This window comes from Falco peregrinus, chromosome 8 (genome assembly GCF_023634155.1).
Source record: "Falco peregrinus isolate bFalPer1 chromosome 8, bFalPer1.pri, whole genome shotgun sequence".
Lineage (NCBI taxonomy): Eukaryota > Metazoa > Chordata > Aves > Falconiformes > Falconidae > Falco > Falco peregrinus.
In genome coordinates, this window is record NC_073728.1 from 44,515,709 (window position 1) to 44,534,205 (window position 18,497).

The 18,497-nt window shown below is 59.8% G+C and overlaps 2 protein-coding genes across 21 annotated transcripts in view; both read right to left on the reverse strand.

The window, feature by feature from the left end:
- Positions 1 to 751, reverse strand: part of ANKHD1 (ankyrin repeat and KH domain containing 1) — a 117,087-nt gene extending 116,336 nt beyond the window's left edge. For 13 of the 20 annotated variants that reach the window (XM_055811361.1, XM_055811351.1, XM_055811353.1 and 10 more), the window contains exon 1: positions 376 to 746. In XM_055811361.1, the coding sequence (XP_055667336.1) occupies positions 376 to 651 (276 nt within the window). In that variant the 5' untranslated portion in view covers positions 652 to 746. Of the gene's footprint in view, positions 1 to 375 lie in introns of all 20 variants that reach the window. The other 7 variants (XM_055811364.1, XM_055811360.1, XM_055811359.1 and 4 more) reach the window with 2 other exon arrangements.
- A 1,014-nt stretch (positions 752 to 1,765) lies between these two features.
- Positions 1,766 to 16,018, reverse strand: SLC4A9 (solute carrier family 4 member 9). The gene is made up of 20 exons (XM_013300357.2): positions 15,750 to 16,018; positions 13,775 to 13,935; positions 13,410 to 13,559; positions 13,211 to 13,272; positions 12,977 to 13,134; positions 11,068 to 11,155; positions 10,619 to 10,773; positions 9,877 to 9,993; positions 9,489 to 9,663; positions 9,074 to 9,207; positions 8,688 to 8,959; positions 7,955 to 8,010; positions 7,676 to 7,858; positions 7,449 to 7,562; positions 6,648 to 6,809; positions 6,290 to 6,468; positions 5,967 to 6,039; positions 3,483 to 3,551; positions 2,425 to 2,598; positions 1,766 to 2,002 (listed from the first exon to the last, which is right to left on the reverse strand). Exons 1-20 carry the CDS (start codon positions 16,016 to 16,018, stop codon positions 1,766 to 1,768), a joined length of 2,988 nt encoding a protein of 995 aa, XP_013155811.2.
- Positions 16,019 to 18,497: the final 2,479 nt, after the last annotated feature.

The following is an 18,497-nucleotide window of genomic DNA, read 5'->3' on the forward strand; positions in this document are numbered from 1 at the left end:
GGGGCCCGGCCCTCTTTCCCCGGGGGCCGCCGGGAGGCGTGTCGGTGCCGAGACCCCCTCCCGCTTCCCGGCCTCAGCAGAAGGGCCCTGGGCCGCCCTGCCAGTGCGGGGCCCGCCGGGACCCCGCCCCCGCGGCTCCGGTGCGGCCGCTCACGCCCATGGCGGCGGGGAGGCCCGGGCCGGCGCGGGGCGGGGGGAAGAGAGGTGTGGTGCGGCCTGCGACCCCCGTGCCCGGTCGGGGCGGCGCCGAGCGCTCAGCTGACAGCGGCGGGCCCAGCGCGGCGAACGGGAGGGCGGGCGCCGGCCCCGGCCGCCGGCCAGGCCTGTCAGGAAGCGGCGGAGGGGCGGGCCGGGCCCGCCGGCGGGATCGCTCACCTCGGACACCTCGTCCTCGTCGCTGCCGGAGCCGCCACCGCCCCCGCTCCGCAGCACGGCGGCCGCCAGTTTGAAGTCGAGGGCGGCCTCGCCGGCCGCGGGCACGCCGGGGCCTCCCGGCCCGCCGGGCCCGGCCTCCCCGAAGAGGCGCACGGCCCGCAAGCCCAGCGGGGAGGGCCCGGCCGCGGCCGGCGGGTCGGCAGCGGGCGGCGCGCGGGGAGCGACCGAGTCGATCTCCTCGTCGCCGACGGGGGCGGCGGTGCCGTCTGTGAGCATCGCGCTGATCCGGGGCCGCCGCCGCTCGCAGAGCCCCACCGTCCCCTCACAGCACCGCAGCAGCGCCACTAACTTCTCACACCCTACCCGGCCGCGGACTCCGCGCCGCCCACCCGCCGCTCCGCCCGTACCCATTGGGCGAGCCCAGCCGACGGCGGCGCGCTATTGGGCGCAGGGCCCGCCACTCAGCGGTGCGTCACGCGCTCCCAGCATGCTGCCCTGAGAGCGCACGGCGAGGCGGTTTGAGCTCGCAGCCCCGCCCGGTTCCCTCAGCCCCGCTTCCTGAACTGCCCGGCAGATGACTGGTCGCCTGGAACGTCAGTCATGCACCTCGCCAGGGCTGCGGGCACCGATGAAGCGAGCGGGCTGTCGGTCAAAGCGAATCCGGTTTCCACGAGTTCCGATTGGTCGAAAGGCACATCGCTCACGACACACGGCGCCTGGCGCCGCTCGGTTGGCTGCTGCCGTTCCCTGGCTCCCGCCTCTCCTCCGAACCCCTCTGAAGGACTCCGTCACCGCGAGAGACCGCCATACGCCCGCCTGTCCCGAGCGGCGATTGGAGCCGGGCGCTGCCCATCAAGGCGAACGGCTGCCAACCCCCTTTTCCGCCCTCCGATGGCTAGCGCGGGCCGCCATAGGCTGGGCACGCCGTCACTCTGCGCCCCGCGCCGCCCCGCCCGCCGTGACGACACTGGCGCGGCCACGTGGCCTCTGCCGGCGCGGGGCCCGGCGCCCTTTATTGCCACGAGTCGCGGCCGCGGCCGGGCCTGTCATGTCCCCGTCCGTCTTCAGGGATGGGCTAAACGGAGCCTCGAGCAGCCGGTCCGAGTGTGAGATGCCCCTGCCCGTGGCGGGGGTTGGCCTGGCTGGTGGCCGAGGGCCCCTTCCATGCTGGGCCGTGCTGAGGGTCTGTAGTGCTGCCCCACGTCCCCTCTGTGATCGTCCCCTCTGTGATCGTAACTCCTGCAGGTGTTGGGCCCTGTTCCCGGCGATGCATCAACTCAGACTGGAGGGAGAAGTAAAGGGAGGGTGAGACTGGCGGCGCTCCCAGCCCTGCTGCCACTGTGCTGCCGACTGCGGCCACCATGCAGCTCAGCCCTAGCCAGGCTTAGTCTTAGCTTGGGCCAAGCTCAGCCCCCACACCAAAGAAACGCCGTGGACAGCTGCAAAAGAGCGTGGTGCCCAGGACATCACCTACCTCCTCACCATTGCTTTCCTCCTCCTGCTCCCTGGGTTGTCCTCTCTTTGCCTCCTTCCTGGTTGATTCGGGCAGAAGGCTGTCCAGCCAGCTCAGGTCATGCAGGGAGAAGATGCGCTCCAACCCCTTCCGGATCCCCACCAGCGCCAGCAGCTGGGGCCAGAGCAAAGTGTGAATCAGCATCACACAGTGGCTGGGGCACAGGCAGTGTGGTCCCTGTCCCAGCCTCTCTGTCCCCCTGGTGAATTCCACGTAGGTGGCATGTCACTTTTGGGGGCTTTGTCCCAGAGGATGATACCGATATAATGTGAAGCAGTGACCGCTCTGCCAGCCCCAGCCTGGGAGGTGAAGCCTGGTGGTAAAGCCATGTTGTGGCCCTGCAGGGTCCCCACCAGCCCTTGGGGGTCTGAGCACCCACATCCACCACCTGCCAGGGGTGTGTGCCCCCATCCAGGGCGGCTCCTGCACCCCTTGGCCAAGGTGAGCGTTGGGGCTCCAGCAATGCCTAGGGCACATGTGGGTAGCACCCAGCCCAGCACCAAAGCAGTGCCACCCAATTAGAAGGGATGTTGTACCATCACTGGGAAAATAATAGCAGCCACGGTGGACTTGAGGACCCAGAGCAGGGCCAGGCACAGCAGCTGGATGATGGTGAAGAGGTGGACCCGGCGCAGGGGCACATGGCGGAGGTAGGCAAGGTCCGGCTGGTGTTTGGCTGGCATCAGGAGCAGCCGTACGCGGTCTGTGAGCTGTAGCAAGAGCATGGCATGTGTGTCACACACCTCCAGCTTTCAGGCAGCTCTCACCCACCTCTCTGTTGGGACTGGGTCTGGCAGGATGGGTTTTCATCATTGTCTTTGCATTTCAGCCCTCCTGCCATCCATGCTGGACACCAGCATGACGCCTGGGCAAGTGAGTTTTGTCTGCAAGACCAGGGGCCCTGGTACCATCATCACCCCAGGCCAGGGGATTGCTTTCCAGGCAGACATCTAGAAAGAACTCAAGCTGGTCTTAAAGGGTTAATTACAACCCTTTGATTCCCCTCCATGCATGCAGGAAATGGCTTCTGCCTTTGCCAGAGCACAACCCAGGATTCCCCAAGCAAAGGGAGGGGAAGGAGGGGGTTTCCCAGTCTGTCATTCAGAGCAAGGTAATTGCAAGGAAAATGTACTGTTTAGAGAGAAAAAAAAGGGCTAGATATTTCTGGAGTGGAGATTTTTTTTCCCCCTCCGTGGGTGTCTCAGGAGAGGAACAGAGCTGGCACATTGGCAGCAGTGCCAGGACCAAAGGACCAGCAGATCCCAGCTCCCAGACAGGGGCATCCCTGTGGATTTGAGAGCAAGTCTGGGTTATCCACTGGTCCCTCCACCTCTCCCAAACCATCTGATCCATCAGTGCAGAAGTTGCTCATGCTCCTCAGAATCCCAGACACCTCCCTTTCCCTTTCCTCTGCCCCGTAAAGGTCTCTCTGCCCCTCCTTGTCCTGGGCCTGGCAGGGGACAGACCCCTGCCAAGCTCCACATCGTGCAGAGATAAAATCCAGTCTCTGCTGCTCAGTAAAAGCTGGTATTGAGCAAATCCCCATAACCACAAAACAACCCCCACCAGCACCCTTGGTACAGCCCCTGCTCACCTGAATGCTATTCAGTGCTTCCACCCCCATGTGCAGAAAGACCCCATACAGCACTGGCATTGGGATGTACTGCAAAACAGCAGGGCAAGTGGTCAGCAGGGCGTGATTCCCCACTAAACATCCTTTTCTTTACAAAAGCCTGCACACGTGGCCGCAGCATTTGCTCCCTTCATTTCCAGTTTAATTTAATGGCTATTTGCTTGTCTTACAGCTTCAAGGGCTTCAAAACCCAGACATGCTCCTGGCTATGCTGCTTGTGTGGGGACATCACTGTCTTCAAAGAGAGGAAACATGCATTGAGTTCCTTGTCCTGTTTTCCAGCACATGGTGGGAGCAGTCCAGGCTGAAGATGGAGAACATGATTCCAAGCCACATGGAGATACGACTTATGGTTCAGAATCTATAAGCACTGGGGGCGGCCTGCCACCCCAGAACATTTTCCTTTTTACCTCCTCTGCAACACTTAACTGGCTCCTGCATTCTGTGTTGCTCAGCACGGTTTGGTTTTCTCTTGAGCCCCGGGGCAGGCAAGGAGGGAGATGGGGGTCACTTGCTATTCCCCATAGATTCCACAAGGAGAGACTGCGCGGGGCTGGGCGGGCTTCCCCAGGACCATGCAAGGGCTGTTTGAGAGGAAACATTGATCCAGACGCCCAAAGTGGGAGTTAACTGCAAGTCCTGGGGCAGGTGTGGCATAGAGGGTTGAAAGGTGAGATGGGTCCTTGCATGAAGGACAGAGCCAGACATCCTCAGGCTGGGGAGGCAAGAGGAGTTGACCTGGGGAGGCTACCAAAGCCTGCAGACACCCCTCATGGCCCTATACGTTACCACCCACTGTGAAGGGACAGGGAGGACCAGCTGGGTTCAGTATCCAGTTTCTCCACCACGAAATCACAGAAGGGTTGTGTTGGAAAGGACCTTCACAGACTATCCAGTCCAACCCCCGCTGCGGTGGGCAGGGACATCTTCCACTAGGTCAGGTTGCTCAGAGCCCCGTCCAACCTGACCTTGAACCCTTCCAATGATGGGGCATCCACAGCTGCTCTGGGCAACCTGTTTCAGTGTCTCAGCACCCCCATCAGAAAACATTTCTTCCTTATGTCCAATCTTGCCCTGTCCCCATCCAGTTTCAAAACCATCACCCCTTGTTCTGTCATGACAGGCCCTGGTAAAAAGTCTTTGTCTTTCTTATAAGCCCCCTTTATACACCGAAAAGCCTCAGTACAGCCTCCCCAGAGCCTCCTCCAGGCTGAATGCCCCCAACTCCCCCAGCCTGTCCCCGCGGCAGAGCTCTTCCACACCCCAGGCCATTTCTTTGCACCTCCCGCTGCCGCCCCGCTCTGACAGATCCGTGTCTGTCTTGTGCTGGGGGCCCCAGAGCTGGATGCAGCACTCTGGCAGGTCTCGCCAGAACGGAGCAGAGGGGTAACATCCCCGCTCTCACCTTGCTGGCCACAATGCTGGTGATGCAGCCCAGGAGACGCTTGGCTTTCTGGGCTGTGAGCGCACATTGCTGGCTCACATCCCATCTGTCACCCACCGATAACCCCCAGCCCTTCTCCACAGGGCTGCTCCCAAACCCTTCACACCCCAGCCTGTATTGATACACCGGGGGTTGCACCCACCCAGCTGCCAGACCTTGCACCTGGCCTTGTTGAATCTCATGAGGTTCACATGGGCCCATGTCCTCCAAGGTCCCCCGGGTGGCATCACTTCCCTCAAGCATGTGAACCGCACCACTCAGCTTGGTGTCATCTGCAAATGTGCTGAGGGTACACTGGATGCCATTGTCTGCGTCGTTGATGAAGATATTAAATACTATTGATCCCAGTAGGGACCCTTGAGGGAAAGCACTTGTTACTGGTTTCCACTTGGACATTGAGTTGCTAACTAATAACTCTTTGGATGCAGCCATCCAGCCTATTCCTGATCCATCTAACAGTCTATCCACCAATCCCATATCTTTCCAGTTTGGAGGTAAGAATGTTGTGGGGGATCGTACCAAAGGCTTTACAAGGCTTTACATCCTCAGAGATGAGGACAAAGATGGAGAAGGGACCTCCCACCTGCTAGCACATAATCGATGTGTGGCCAGGGTGCACTGGGGGTAGCTTTGCCTAATGTGGCAGCAGCAGCAGGTGAAAACCAACACCAGCCAGGCTCAGCCCCCCATATAGCAGTGTGTGGGGTAGCAGGAGGGCCTGTTTGGGGACCAAAGGGGACCCTGATGCCTATAGGGAGGCTGGCCAGCTGACACAGGGCAACAGTGTGCTGGTGTGCCAGCTGTCCTGTGGCATTCAAGCCAAACCCTTTGCCCAGACCCTCCCCACATAGCTCACAGCTCCCTACCTGCCAGCCAAGCTTCCTGTGGTGGATTGATGGGATGAGGGATGGCAGGTTAGGACCCCCCCCCCCCCAGTCTTGCAGGATTAAGCCACCCCCTGCCTTTGAAAAGAGGTCAGACCCAGCAGCCAGGCTCCCTACCTTAAGAATGGGTGCCATGAAGATGGAAACCCCTGTCAGAGTGAAGACAGCCAGGCCAGTAAGCCTCTGCTCCCTGCAGGCAGCAGCACAGGTGTCATGGGTGCCCCAGGTTCCCTCGGGAACCTGCAACCCACACCAGCCCTCCCGGCTCCCAGGATCTCTGCTCTTTTCAGCCTTGATGGCCATGGGGACCAGTGGCATCCCCAGGGAGACACAAGCAGCCCAAAGCTGGGTCTGCTGGCCAGTACAGGCATGTCCCTGTTCCCTGTCTCCACAGCCATGGGCAGGGGTGCCCCAGAGTGGGCTCTAGGCTCATTGCGTACCTGATGCCCAGGAACTTGGGGTATTCGCCAGGGGCTGAGCTTGCACTCTCCTTCCTCAGGCTCTCCATGTGCGCCAGGGAGATGACGGTGGTCGAGACATACCAGGGGAGGCCAGTGGCAGAGGTAATGGCCATCAGGAGGGAGACACAGAGGAGGTCCAGGTGAAAGCCTGCTCCTTTCTGCAACAGGAGAGGCAGCAGGGCTGGGGGCAGGCCGTCTCCCTGGGAGCATCAGAGGGGTGGCAGTGAGGTCTGCCCACCTTGCTGGCCAATTCAGCATGCTGCCTCCCCTGACTGCCCCCCGGCCCACAGGGTCCAGCCAGGACCTGGGTCCTGCCCATCCCCTGTCCCCCACTCACCTGCAGCTTGTACTCCCTGCGGTTAAGGATGATGGCTGTGATCTGCTGGTCCATGAAAATGAGGATGGTGACAAGGACGGCAGGCACCGCGGACACCAGGCAGACCCACCATGGGTTGGCTCCAAAGGGAAAGATGATCCAGCCCCGTGCTGGGTTTGTGGGCTGTGGAGAGTAGAAGGGTCATGGCAGCTGCCACCCACCTGTGGGGTCTGAGGCACAGCTCGGTGATGGGACTAGCCTCAGGTGCCTAAGCTGGAGCCCTGCTGACACCCAGGGGTGCTCCACCAGGGGAGAGGAAGAGGATCCTCTTTTATGCTGGGGATGCTCCTGGGCAGTGCGACCCACCAGCCCACCCCTATAATACCCCAGCTGTGGTGGAGCAGCGGGTTGTCCTGGCTACCACAAGCCAGGAGCTAGGCACATGTCCGTGGGAGTGGGTGAAAGAGGTGGCGCTGGGTGTTGATGATGGCAAGCCCAAGGAGACAGCAGCAAGCACGGGCTGCTCTGAGGTGCTGCCAGCTCCACACCACACCCAGGGCGGGGACCCAAGCCCATACTTGAGCCTATGGCTCTCACTGCAGCATGAGCTGTACCATGATGTGGTTAGTCTGGGACTGGGCCAGGTTATTTACAGGGCGTCGGATCGGCTGCGGCTCAACCCCTTCTTGTTTGCTGGGGCACAGCCCACATCCCCATATGGCCGGACCTGGCAGTGGGAAGGACAGCAGAAGCATGGTGGGATGGCCACTGTGAGGGGCACAGACACACTCCCTGACAGCACCATGCCCACCCCAACAGCACCTTCAGCTCACTGGGGACGAGGAGCTTGGGGGTCTCCAGGCCCAGAGCAGTGTCAACAGTGCAGGAGGTGAGGGTGGCCAGGATGACGGCAAAGTCACTCACCAGCTTTCGCACCTGCAAATAGAGAGGGCTTGGCCTGGGCTGGTCGGGGGCTGCCCCAGGAGCACCCCTGGGTCACAGCACCAGGAGCCATCCCCACACCACCAAGCCGGCCAAAGGATGCTCACCCCCACAGGGAAGTAGCGGCTGCTCCTGAAGTGTTTGAGCACAGTGCAGGAGAGGAAAGTGCCCCCGAAGAGCAGAAAGGAGACAAGGGTGACATCGGGCACATACTGGCAGCTGGTCCCCAGGAGATGCCCACCTTGACCCAGGCACTGGGTTCTACTCAGTCCAGCTGGGACAGCAGGAGGCTGCAGGGACAGAACAGGCAGCAAGGAGGGGTCATACACAGACACCTTGCACACACCCCACTCCCTCACCTGCCTGCCTGGGAGCAGGGGATATACCTGCTGGTGGGCCAGGGGCAAGGGGGTCAGCGTGTCGTTCCTTGCAGAGCTGTGACCTGCAGGGGGATGGAGGGGGGGGGCGGGATGTCAGTGTGACAGCACCATGGGAACACTCCATCAGGGATGACTGGGACTGCATTGCCATTGGAGTTGCTCCCCAGGCTCTCCCCAAGGGCTCAGGGTACTAGATGGGGCCCCATGGGACCCCTGAGGCCCCAGCACCAGCTCATGCCCAGGGAGCACCAACAAGGGATGCCCCTGTGAAGAACTTGGCTGAAGCACCAGCTACTTAGGGGTGCAATCAGCCCAGGCTGTGCCCAACACTGATGCTTTTGGTACATGGTATGGGTCCCATTTGCAGGATCAGTGTGGATACATCTTCAGGCCCCAGGAAACACCCTGTGATTTACAGACTGGGCTAGAAACAGCAGCACAAACCCACCCAGGTACCCATCTCCAGCTGCTGGCACCCCCCATCCCAGAGCCATGGGAGATGGACTAAGTCTCTCCTTTGCTCCCAGTGCTGCCCTGCCCAGTGCCTTAGCAGTGCCAGGAGGCAGGCACCGAGGGACTGACTGCATGGAGGGGAGTGGAGGACGGTGCTGATGTGGTCAGGCAGGCAAGTATGGGATTGAGCAGCCTCCTCCAGCACCTTCCCCCATCTAACTGGGTGGCAGGGTCCCATGGTGTCAGCCAACTGCTCCTCACCAGCCCTGCAGCTGCCTGGGCTTACCAGGGATGGACAAGTTGCAGACACAGCTGTAGAAGGTAACGTTGTCCAGCCGGTACTGCCAGTTGATGGGGAAGGCATCTGCCAGGCTCAGCATCTTCTTCAGGGAGTCATAGATGAATATCAAGCTGATGAGAGCACAGAAGCCTTCCTCGGTGAAACGGGTGAAGTACTGCACCAGATGGCTGGCCTCGGTGGCCACCAAGACCACACCAAAAAAGGCCACCCAGAGCCCAATCCAGAGGCGAAACTCCAGGTAGTCCAGGCTGTGGTCCCTGGTGGGAAGGGTGACCCAAAGCCTCAATGATAACATCCATCTGGCATGATGATGGCCTGTGCCCTGGCCAGGGGACACTGGCCTGAGGAACCATCCCTGGCAGGTCACTTACCGGCTGAAGGAGAAGAGGAGGCGCTCGAATACCAGCACAGGGCCGGTGCTGCTGAGGATGGTCAGGGGCTGGCCAGAAAAGAGGCAGAAAATGGAGCCAGCAAAGGCTGTACCCAGGAAGCTCTCCAGCACCCCCTGAAATTCAGGGGAGGGGTGTCAGGCACCAGGCAGGGATGGGGTGGCAGGGATGGGGGGTCCTAGGCCTGTCCCCTAAAGTGGCATAGCTGCAGGCAGGTGCCTGCACCTCTCTGCACTGCAGGGTGCTAAGTCAGCGCTCAGAGACCACAGAGGCCAGGAAAGGATGCAGGATTCAGGTGATGCTCAGGCTGGCTCCCCAGGCACAGGTGGGAGGTAAGCATCCAGGAAACCTGTGGATGGAGTGGGGTTAGTGCAGGGAACCCCATGGCCATACTGACCTGCATGTTGGCAGTCGCGTCCCCCAGCATGCCCCCGAAGGTGATGGCATTGGTGACAGTTGCCAGGTAGATGTAGAGCACTGCTGAGAGGCACTGGGGATGAAGTGCATCAGTGAAGTCACTGCCATACCATGGCGCCTTCCTCCGGATGTCTTGCAGCAGCCCCCCAAAAAGCCTGGGGCAGCAGAGGGAGATCTCAGAGCAGCCCCCCCAGCCGCCCATGGCCCCTCAAGACAGCTGCAAGACAAGGGATGGTCCCTGCCCTGGGAGACACCAGCCCAGAGTGGTTTGGATGTGGTGGCCCCATGTGCTGGGTAGAGCCAGTGCCTGCCCCAAATGTGGCATCCCGCTACACCTCCCACCGCCCTCATTCCTTCCAGGCACACACCTGCCTGTCCTCTCCAGCTCCTCCCTGGGACATAGGTCCCCCAGGCCAGTTCTGTCCCCAGCTGCTGCCATGTCCCCATTGCTATGAGACTGCCAGTCTGGTGGGTGCACGGTGGTCCTGTGGCAGAGCAGAGAGAGACAACAGGCTTCAGGTTGGAACCCTCAGGACCCAGCTGTGTCTAGGGGATGCTGTGAGGGGACAGGAAGGATGGAGAGTGGACATGGGTCAGGGGTGCAAGCAGAGCTGAGGGGACCTCATGTTTTCCCTTTTAAGGAGGAGGAGGAAAAAGATCAGGAGGAAGAGAGATGGGGGGTTGGACTATATGACCTTCAAAAGTCCCTTCCAACCCAACCATGGTGTCCTCCAAGCCAGCCAGCCCTAGTGGGACTGGTTTTGGTGGAGGAGCTGGGGAGTGCTGGAGGTATCCTGCTCAGAGGATGAGTTTTGCATGCAAGTGCGAAACCTAGCATTCCCAGCAGCTTCTGCCCGAAAACCAGCACAGAGTGGTTTTGTCATCCCCTGCCAAGTAGAACAGCAGGACTAATAGCAGTGGGGACCAGAGCTGTGGCCATTGGCTAGAGCAGTAGAGGGGTTTGGCTGGAAGGACCTTACTGGCAAAGGTCAATTCCTGGGTGGCTTCATCCCCATGGAGATGAAGATTTGAATGTCACAGGCAGAGGTCTCTACCTGGGACCCTGCAGATGGTCTGGCAGAGGCTGTGGGTGCCCTGCCTCCAGCCTACCTCCTGTATGGAGATGGCAGACAGCTCGGTGGAGGAATTCTGGTGCTGGGGTCCCATTTCCTGGGAGGAAGCACAGTCAACTCATCCAAGAATGCCTCCATCCCTGCAATGAGGTCCTCTCGGTGCTCAGCCTGCTGGGCAACCCTTTGGAAGAGCTATGGGAAGGTGCTGCAGTTTAGCCACCACGCCCCTGCATTCAGCCACTCAGAGCTTTCCTCCCAGCCTGCAGTCATCACTGAGAAATACACCCATCCACTTCAGTGCAACAGTCCACCTGCATCCTACACACCCACCCCAAACTTTGTTTCTCATCCTGGGCAAGGGAAGCCACCAGCTTGCCCCATACTCTCCCTCCCTCACTGCAGCCTGCAGAGGAGAGGAGCTCCGGTGTCTTCAGCCTAGGTCTCACCTCAGACCCATTCCATCCATGGGCACTGCACCAGGCTCACCTCATCCATCAGCAGCGTGGCCATGGCTCTGCCAACCTCATGGTAGGCTTTCACTTTGGTTTGGGGACCCAAAAGAATGAAGAGGAACCTGTGGGCAAGACAGTGCATCTCCTGAGCAGCCCTCTCTTTGCTGGGGGACGTTCCTTCTCCAGGGGAGACCATGATGCTGCAGGGATGCTGGGGACAGCAGCTAGGCGGGCTTGTGGGGCTGCTGCCTTCCTAAGGTGGCCTAGGTGGCTACCATAAGTGGGGCTCAGGGGCAGAAGGCAAGACATGCCTGCTGCCCACTGCATGGAAACACCACAGAAGACCATGGGACACCAGGACCCCCATCTGGATCACAGGGTCTGCAGAAACCTGGGCTCGGGGTGGGGAGGGACAAGTCCTTGGGGCAGAGAAGGATACATCCTCAGCTGGGGATGTCTATGGGGTCAGGCTCTGGGACTGGGGTGTTTGTGGGGCTGAGCTTTAGTATGGGGCTGTCTGTAGTGTCAGGGTCTTGACTGGTGCCGTTTGTAGGGTCGTGCTCATGGGAATGTTGCTCACAGGCAGAATGCAGTTGTGTTACCATCAGGAAGGAGAGCTTGCCAGCTGCATGGACAGGAGGTTTGATAGGACTATGGGGACATGGGAGGAGACTGGAAAAAGGGCCTAGAGTCCTTGCAGAAATATGACTAAAATCCCACACCTCAGAGGGTGCTGCAAAATAATGTCTCCAGAGGGACAGTCCATCCAAATATTTAACTGAGCCCTCCACTCCTTTCCAAAACTGGCAAAAATAGTTATAGTCCTGGTACTCTGAGTCTGCAGAGTGGTTCCAGTGATCGTACCCTGAACAAACCTCCAGAGAGGGGGTAGGAAAACGCCTTGACAGCATGAGTGGGGCTCAAAGTGGCTTGACAGAACCTGCCGCAGCCCTGACATAAGGCATCAGTGCTGGAGTCTTCCTGGAGCCTGCTCCAAGGGGTCGGGAGGTGACAGTAGCTTTCACTCAGGCACCTTCATCAAGGCAATGGGACAACCTTAAGATCCTAGAGATGACCTGGGTAGGAGATAGCCCCAAGACAGTGGCTGTACCCACAGGACAGCCCACGGTGGCCAGCAAAGGGGATGGCACCACCACAGGCAAAAGGATAGGTAGGGACAAGCTTTCCTTCCTGTCCTGTTTTGGGGAATGAAAATGCGGGGCAAGGGGTTATTGTGAGCCCTTCGAGAGTCGTGGGGGCTCCTAGGGGACCTGCCACCCATCTCCCACCAAGCAGAGAGCAAGAGGTGGATGGATGCCCTCCCTGCTCCACTCAGTTCCTGGAGGACGCGTACTCTGGGCAGTGACCAGGAGGTGGCAATGTCCCTCCTGATCCCTGCCTGCCTCCTCCACACACTTCCTAAGTCCCTGGTTCAAGGGGCACACTGACCATTTCCCCTTACCGCATCAGGTGATGCATTCCTCAACTGTGGAGAAACACCTCCTGCCCTGCTCCTTTCCTCCGTTACCAGCAGTGCCACAAGGGCTACTTCACGGCTCAGTAGAGCACCCGCAGGCAGCAGGAGGGCAAGAGGTTGCTGCAAACCTCTTCCTGCTATCCTTCCCAGCCATGATCCCCCATATTCCCAGGCAGTAAACGGAGAGCATCCAGACCCTCCTAAGGAGGAAAGTGAACACAGAGCTCAGGTGGGGATAACCCAGGTGATGTTCCCCCCAGGGCTGCCCAACAGATGCTTCACTCTCAGCCCATCCCAGGATGCTCATGAGGAGCTAGGAAAAGCCGGGGGAAAGCAGTGAGCTAGGGTTCTGGGACTGCAGTGGCATTGGGTGCTGTAGCCTTTGCTTTTGCCAAGCAAAGCCTTGTGCCGAGCAGAGAGACAGGAATGAAGTGAGGTACAGGGCCATCAGCCATGCTTTGTTTACCTGCTGGGGAGAGCAACTTCGGCCAGCGAGCCGAGACCCACCCCTTGTCTGAGGCGGATGAAGGCGGTGAAGGGCTTCTCCAGGAATTCAACTTCACCAACAACAACATGGGCTACCTCAGCCCCCGGTGGGACCTTCTTCTTAAATTGGTTTCTCAGCTGAAAGGAGAGTGATGCAGCAGCTGGGCAGTTCAGGTGCAACAACTGCTCTCAGCCCAGCTCTGTCCTGCCTTACCTGCTCCTTAAGAGGTGTTTTGGAGAGCTGGGCTCCAGGCTCAGACCAGCTTTTGGCCTTCCCTGCAATGAAAGGGAACAAACAGCAAAACACATATGCAAGCGAACAGCCAGTGTGGGTATCACCACAGGCTGGTGGCAGCAGAGGGATGCCCAGTGGGACAGCCGTGTTGCCACCCATGGCCAGGCACCATGCCTACCTCGGCAGGGAGAGAGGATAAGCTCATGGATGAGCCACAGAAGGGATTTGGTGGGCTGATGCCGTGGCTGGCGGAGCAGGAGGTCTGCCAGGCGCTCCCTCAGCTCAGGCTGCAGCTCTGTTTCTTCGGGCTGCCCGGAAAGTACCTTGTCTGCAACAGGGATGGGGGACCACCCTAAGTCCCCCCAGTCTGCTGCCTGGTAGGGCGCTGCCCAGGGAAAAGCCTGCTTTGCTGGAGCAGCAGACAGCCACGCCAGGCACGCAGCTATCGTGCATCAGTGCTTTTATACAGGAACTTCCTGGTGGTCTGGTCCCTCTCTGGTGACCGGCCAGTCCCAGGAGGTGACCTGTCCATTCCCCATTTACCAATTATTTCCTTGAAAGTTGGGGCTTCCAGATCCAGGAGCATTTTCCCCTCCTGCAGGCATGTTCTCAGCTGGAAGAGGCTGTGCAGGGGGAGGACTGGGATATGGGGTGCACTCCACCGCTCCCCACCATCCTCCACCTTCTCCTCGAACTTTATCCATCTGCCCAGGGAGATGTGCAGGGTCAGTGGCAGGGTAGTTCCATGCCCCATGCCAAGCAGTAGGAGTGGGAGTTGGGTCCAGCTCTGAGCTTGGCATGAGGCTGGCACACTCAGGGAGGTGTTTGGTGGGATCTAGAGAGGGCTGCAGTGGGCTCACAGAGCAGGGGCAGATGGGCAGCCTCAGCAGTCACATCCCCATTACTGCTGACCTACAACTCACTCTGATCTGATCAGGGGGATTTCACCAGTCATGGGATCACAGAATGTTTGTGTTGGAAAGGACCTTCACAGACTATCCAGTCCAACCCCCGCTGCGGTGGGCAGGGACATCTTCCACTAGGTCAGGTTGCTCAGAGCCCCGTCCAACCTGACCCTGAACCCTTCCAATGATGGGGCATCCACAGCTGCTCTGGGCAACCTGTTTCAGTGTCTCAGCACCCCCATCAGAAAACATTTCTTCCTTATGTCCAATCTTGCCCTGTCCCCATCCAGTTTCAAAACCATCGCCCCTTGTTCTGTCATGACAGGCCCTGGTAAAAAGTCTTTGTCTTTCTTATAAGCCCCCTTTATACACCGAAAAGCCTCAGTACAGCCTCCCCAGAGCCTCCTCCAGGCTGAATGCCCCCAACTCCCCCAGCCTGTCCCCGCGGCAGAGCTCTTCCACACCCCAGGCCATTTCTTTGCACCTCCCGCTGCCGCCCCGCTCTGACAGATCCGTGTCTGTCTTGTGCTGGGGGCCCCAGAGCTGGATGCAGCACTCTGGCAGGTCTCGCCAGAACGGAGCAGAGGGGTAACATCCCCGCTCTCACCTTGCTGGCCACAATGCTGGTGATGCAGCCCAGGAGACGCTTGGCTTTCTGGGCTGTGAGCGCACATTGCTGGCTCACATCCCATCTGTCACCCACCGATATCCCCCAGTCCTTCTCCACAGGGCTGCTCCCAACCCACCCATCCCCGTGCGGTGCTGGGACTGGGGGTTACCCTGCCATTAACAGCACTTGCTGCAGTCAAAATAGAAGTGTCCTGAGCTGTCTGCCACACTCAGGCCATGCCAAATGTTTTCATGCCAGGCAGAGTCAGAGCTTCCCTTTCTCACCACGGATGGGCACACTGCTGCAGGGTGGCTAAGCATGCTGTACAGTAGGAGCGTGCCCTGGCAAAGCAGGCTCCCACTGATGGGCAGCTATACCTGGGAGAAGAGGGCTGGGTGCTGGGGAGAGCCATCACAGCCACAGCCCAGCAGCTTTGCGACCCTCTGACCCATGGGCAGACCAATCACTGCCCCCAAACCCCCATGGCACATGGCCCTGTGCCCCTGCCAAGCTGCAGAGGGGCAGTGTGGTGTGTGGAGATATCCCAGCCGCACTCCTGCCCTACGCCAGCACCAGCTGGTCCCAGCTCCTCTCTGTTGGGCCCCATTGTCCTCAGCCAAGCCTGCCCTCACATACTCACCTGGCCGCCTCTTGAGACGTGCCCGACAGCTGGATTTGGGGAGCATCAAAGCATTGTCCCAGCCCCGGCGCAGCTGTTGGAGCCTTGGAGAAGCAGCAAAAGCAGGAGCAGAAGCAAGAGTGCTGTGACTGTGCAAAGCCACTGCTGACACCTTGCCCTCTCCCATGAAACTAGTCACCTTAATTGGGCAGAAGCAGTGCGGGCACTGAAGGGGGCAGAAGGCAGCAAGCAGCCCTGCTTTGGGGCTGAGGTTGAGAGACCACCAGCCTTGGGAGATGCTGTGGGCTCCATCAGAGCTGGGCTTTTGAAGGCTGGGCTTCCCAAAGCATTGCCCAGCAACTTGGCCACTGCAGGCGTGCCTACCTGGCTGTCTCTCTCCACTCCAGCCCTGCTGGGGTACTGAGGAGCTGGTTGAGCTGGATGAAGAGCAGTGGGTGGCTGGTGTCCCCCATCTCCTCCATCTGCAGAGCAGCGCTGACTTGCTTAGCCACAGGGGCCATGCTGGAGGGGAAGATGCTGCAGCCAAAAGCCTGGTAGGGAGCTTCAGGGTTGCAGCCCTCTGATCTGGGCAGTGGGTGGGTGTCTGTCATCTGGAGAGCCACACTGGCCGCTCCAGGCTTGTGGGCTGTCATGGCCACCAGCACCGGCAGTCACAGGCATGGGCTCCCCTCCAGAGCTGCTGACACTCGCAGGACCCCACTCATCCCACACCTTATAAAAGCTGTGAACCAGGTTAAACTGGTCAGAAACCAATACATGCGAGCTAAGCCCAAAACAATGATCTCAAAACACTGGGGCCAACCCCACAGGTCCCAGTGCAGCTGGCTTCTGCATCACCTCTGGCAGCCCACCTGGGCCAGAGACCAGGGCACCATCATGCCTCCTAGTGACCCACGTGGACAAAGCTGCACTGGTGCTCTTGGGGGAGAAGTGTGTTCCCAAGCTCTCCTGCACCTCACAAGGCTTTGGCAAGGGGACAGCAAAGCCAAATGGATAGCTGGTGGCAGCATTGATGCCTGTGCCAGGTTATCTGTGCCCATGGCAAGGAGGGGTGGTACGGACCAGTGGCAGCTCTTTCTAGGAAATGGGTTGTGGGGGTGTACACTGGGGAAGGATGTGTCACTGCTGAGGAAATCCAGAGTGGGGCAATACAGGGCTGCTGCTGCTGGGGCTCATGGCAAGGGCTGGGAGTGCATCCGGGCTGCAGCCATCCCAGTGTGCGGAGGGCCCCTCGTGGGCTGTGGCAGACGAGCAGATGTTGCAGCACGTGCAGGGAGGAAAGATGTGGGTACAGCCACACTACCCTGGCTGGGCACAGCCAGCAAGGTACTACTGCCAGGGGAGAACAGCACCCTGTGTGGCATACCCACTGCCACTGTCACTGGGCTTGGCTCCCTTGGCTCTGTGGATACAAACAGCCAGGTTGTGTGCAGTGCAAACACAGTGGCAGGCAACACAAACACCCGGCCAGCACAGGCTGGTTGCACTGGAACCCACTGGCCCTGGGCAGGGTTCATACCCAGGAGCAGCTCTTGGCTGGGGTGGGGACTATGGGGAGACGTCTGGCAGCAGGACCTGTGGATGAGGAGAGCTGGGGAGGTCCCGGGACAGGCAAGCAGGAGGCAGTGGGAGGTAGAGGCAGGAAGGCAGGCAGGAATGGCAGCCTGCAAACCCCCCAACCCACCAGCTGCCAGCCCTCTGTGCCAGCAACCTCCCTGGCAGCTGACGTGGGCCAGTGCCTTACACTCCCAAGGCGCCAGGTCAGCCAGCAAATGCTGCCCGCACATGCCCAGCTTTGGGAATGTGGTGGGGAACTGGCAGGGGGGAAAATCCCCTCCCCACACAGGGACCTACCAGGGAGCCACTGCGCAGGACTCCCCAGGGATGGAGCCCCTTGGCTGGGCCACCACTGACATGCTTTGCTCTGCCACCAAAGTCTTTCAGGCTGCTGATGGCTGGAGGAGGTGGCAGCAAACAAATGCTAAAGTCAAGTCTGAGCAAGAATGAGGGCGTGAGTCGGGGGGGTTGCCAAATTTTTCAGCAGTATTCCTTGGAGATGCTAACAACAATGGCAGGAATATTTAATCAGGCCTTGCTGAACCCAAACCAGCAGCAAGGCTGGGGGTTCAGGACCTCCAGGAACCAGCAAGGGGCAGCCCAAACATGAGCTGGGACAAGATTCCATGCTTGTGTGATGCCAGTGTCAGCAGTGTTTTCTGGGCAGTCATCTGGGTTGAAGACAAGGCCAAACACAACAAGTGGTCACCAGCTTAGTGAAGGGGACGGAGAAGTGCTGGCAGCCCCCAAACACAACAGCCGCAGGCTGGACAGAGGAGACAAGGACAGCAGCCAACTAAGAGGGTGTTGCAAGGTGGAGCTGTGACTGAACCAGTCAGGCTCTCCATTAACCTTTAGAGGGTACAAAGGTGGCCTCATCGACAAAAAGGTTCTCTGCCACCATCTCAGGCTGCCACCTCCACACCTCTCCCGTTGTCAGTACAGTTTAGCAGGTGGCTGGAAGACTGTTCCCTGTCAGGGTGCCACCCCATCAACCAAGGCCAGGAGGAGGTTTTTACCCTGAACTGTGAGGTCCTGCCACTTGCCTGATGCTCTTCTTGTGGGGTGCACTTGCTCCTCCTCAAACCTCCCAGGCCACCTTGGGCACTAGTCCCAACAGCCGGCAGATGCCCTGTGCCAGTGTGCCACGGTGTGCACCGTGATCCCCCTTCTTCTTTCTCTGTCTGAGACCAGACAATGAAGTCTCCAGCTTGCTTTCTCCAGGCCACCTCCTCCCCCCGCACAGTTTTAGCGCAGCCCTAGAGAGATCATCCTCTCCGCCGGGCTCCCCACGGCACGGCGCAGCCCAGCCCCACGGTGCTGGGTCACAGAGGCTGGGGACAGAGGGTAGTACCAGTGCGGCGGTAGCCGGGGAGCCTCCAACCCCGGCAGCGCCGGAGCCAGGGACCCCCTGGGGTCGTCCCCTTCCGGTCTCAGACTCCTCGCTGCCCCGGCGGGCTCCGGCCGGCGGGACCCCCCCACAGCGGCCGGGGAAGCCCTTCCCGGGGGCGGGACGGCCGGGCAGCCCCGCCCCGCCGCTCGCCGCCTTCTACC

Bases quoted from the DNA above. Each gene is read 5' to 3' on its own strand.
- SLC4A9 (XM_013300357.2), bottom strand. From the start codon at position 16,018: ATGACAGCCCACAAGCCTGGAGCGGCCAGTGTGGCTCTCCAGATGACA. The intron at 8,960-9,073 runs GTAAGTGACCTG...CCTTCCCACCAG, and splicing joins CTCCTCTTCTCCTTCAGCCG to GGACCACAGCCTGGACTACC. The intron at 7,859-7,954 runs GTATATCCCCTG...CTGTCCCTGCAG, and splicing joins TGCCCCTGGCCCACCAGCAG to CCTCCTGCTGTCCCAGCTGG.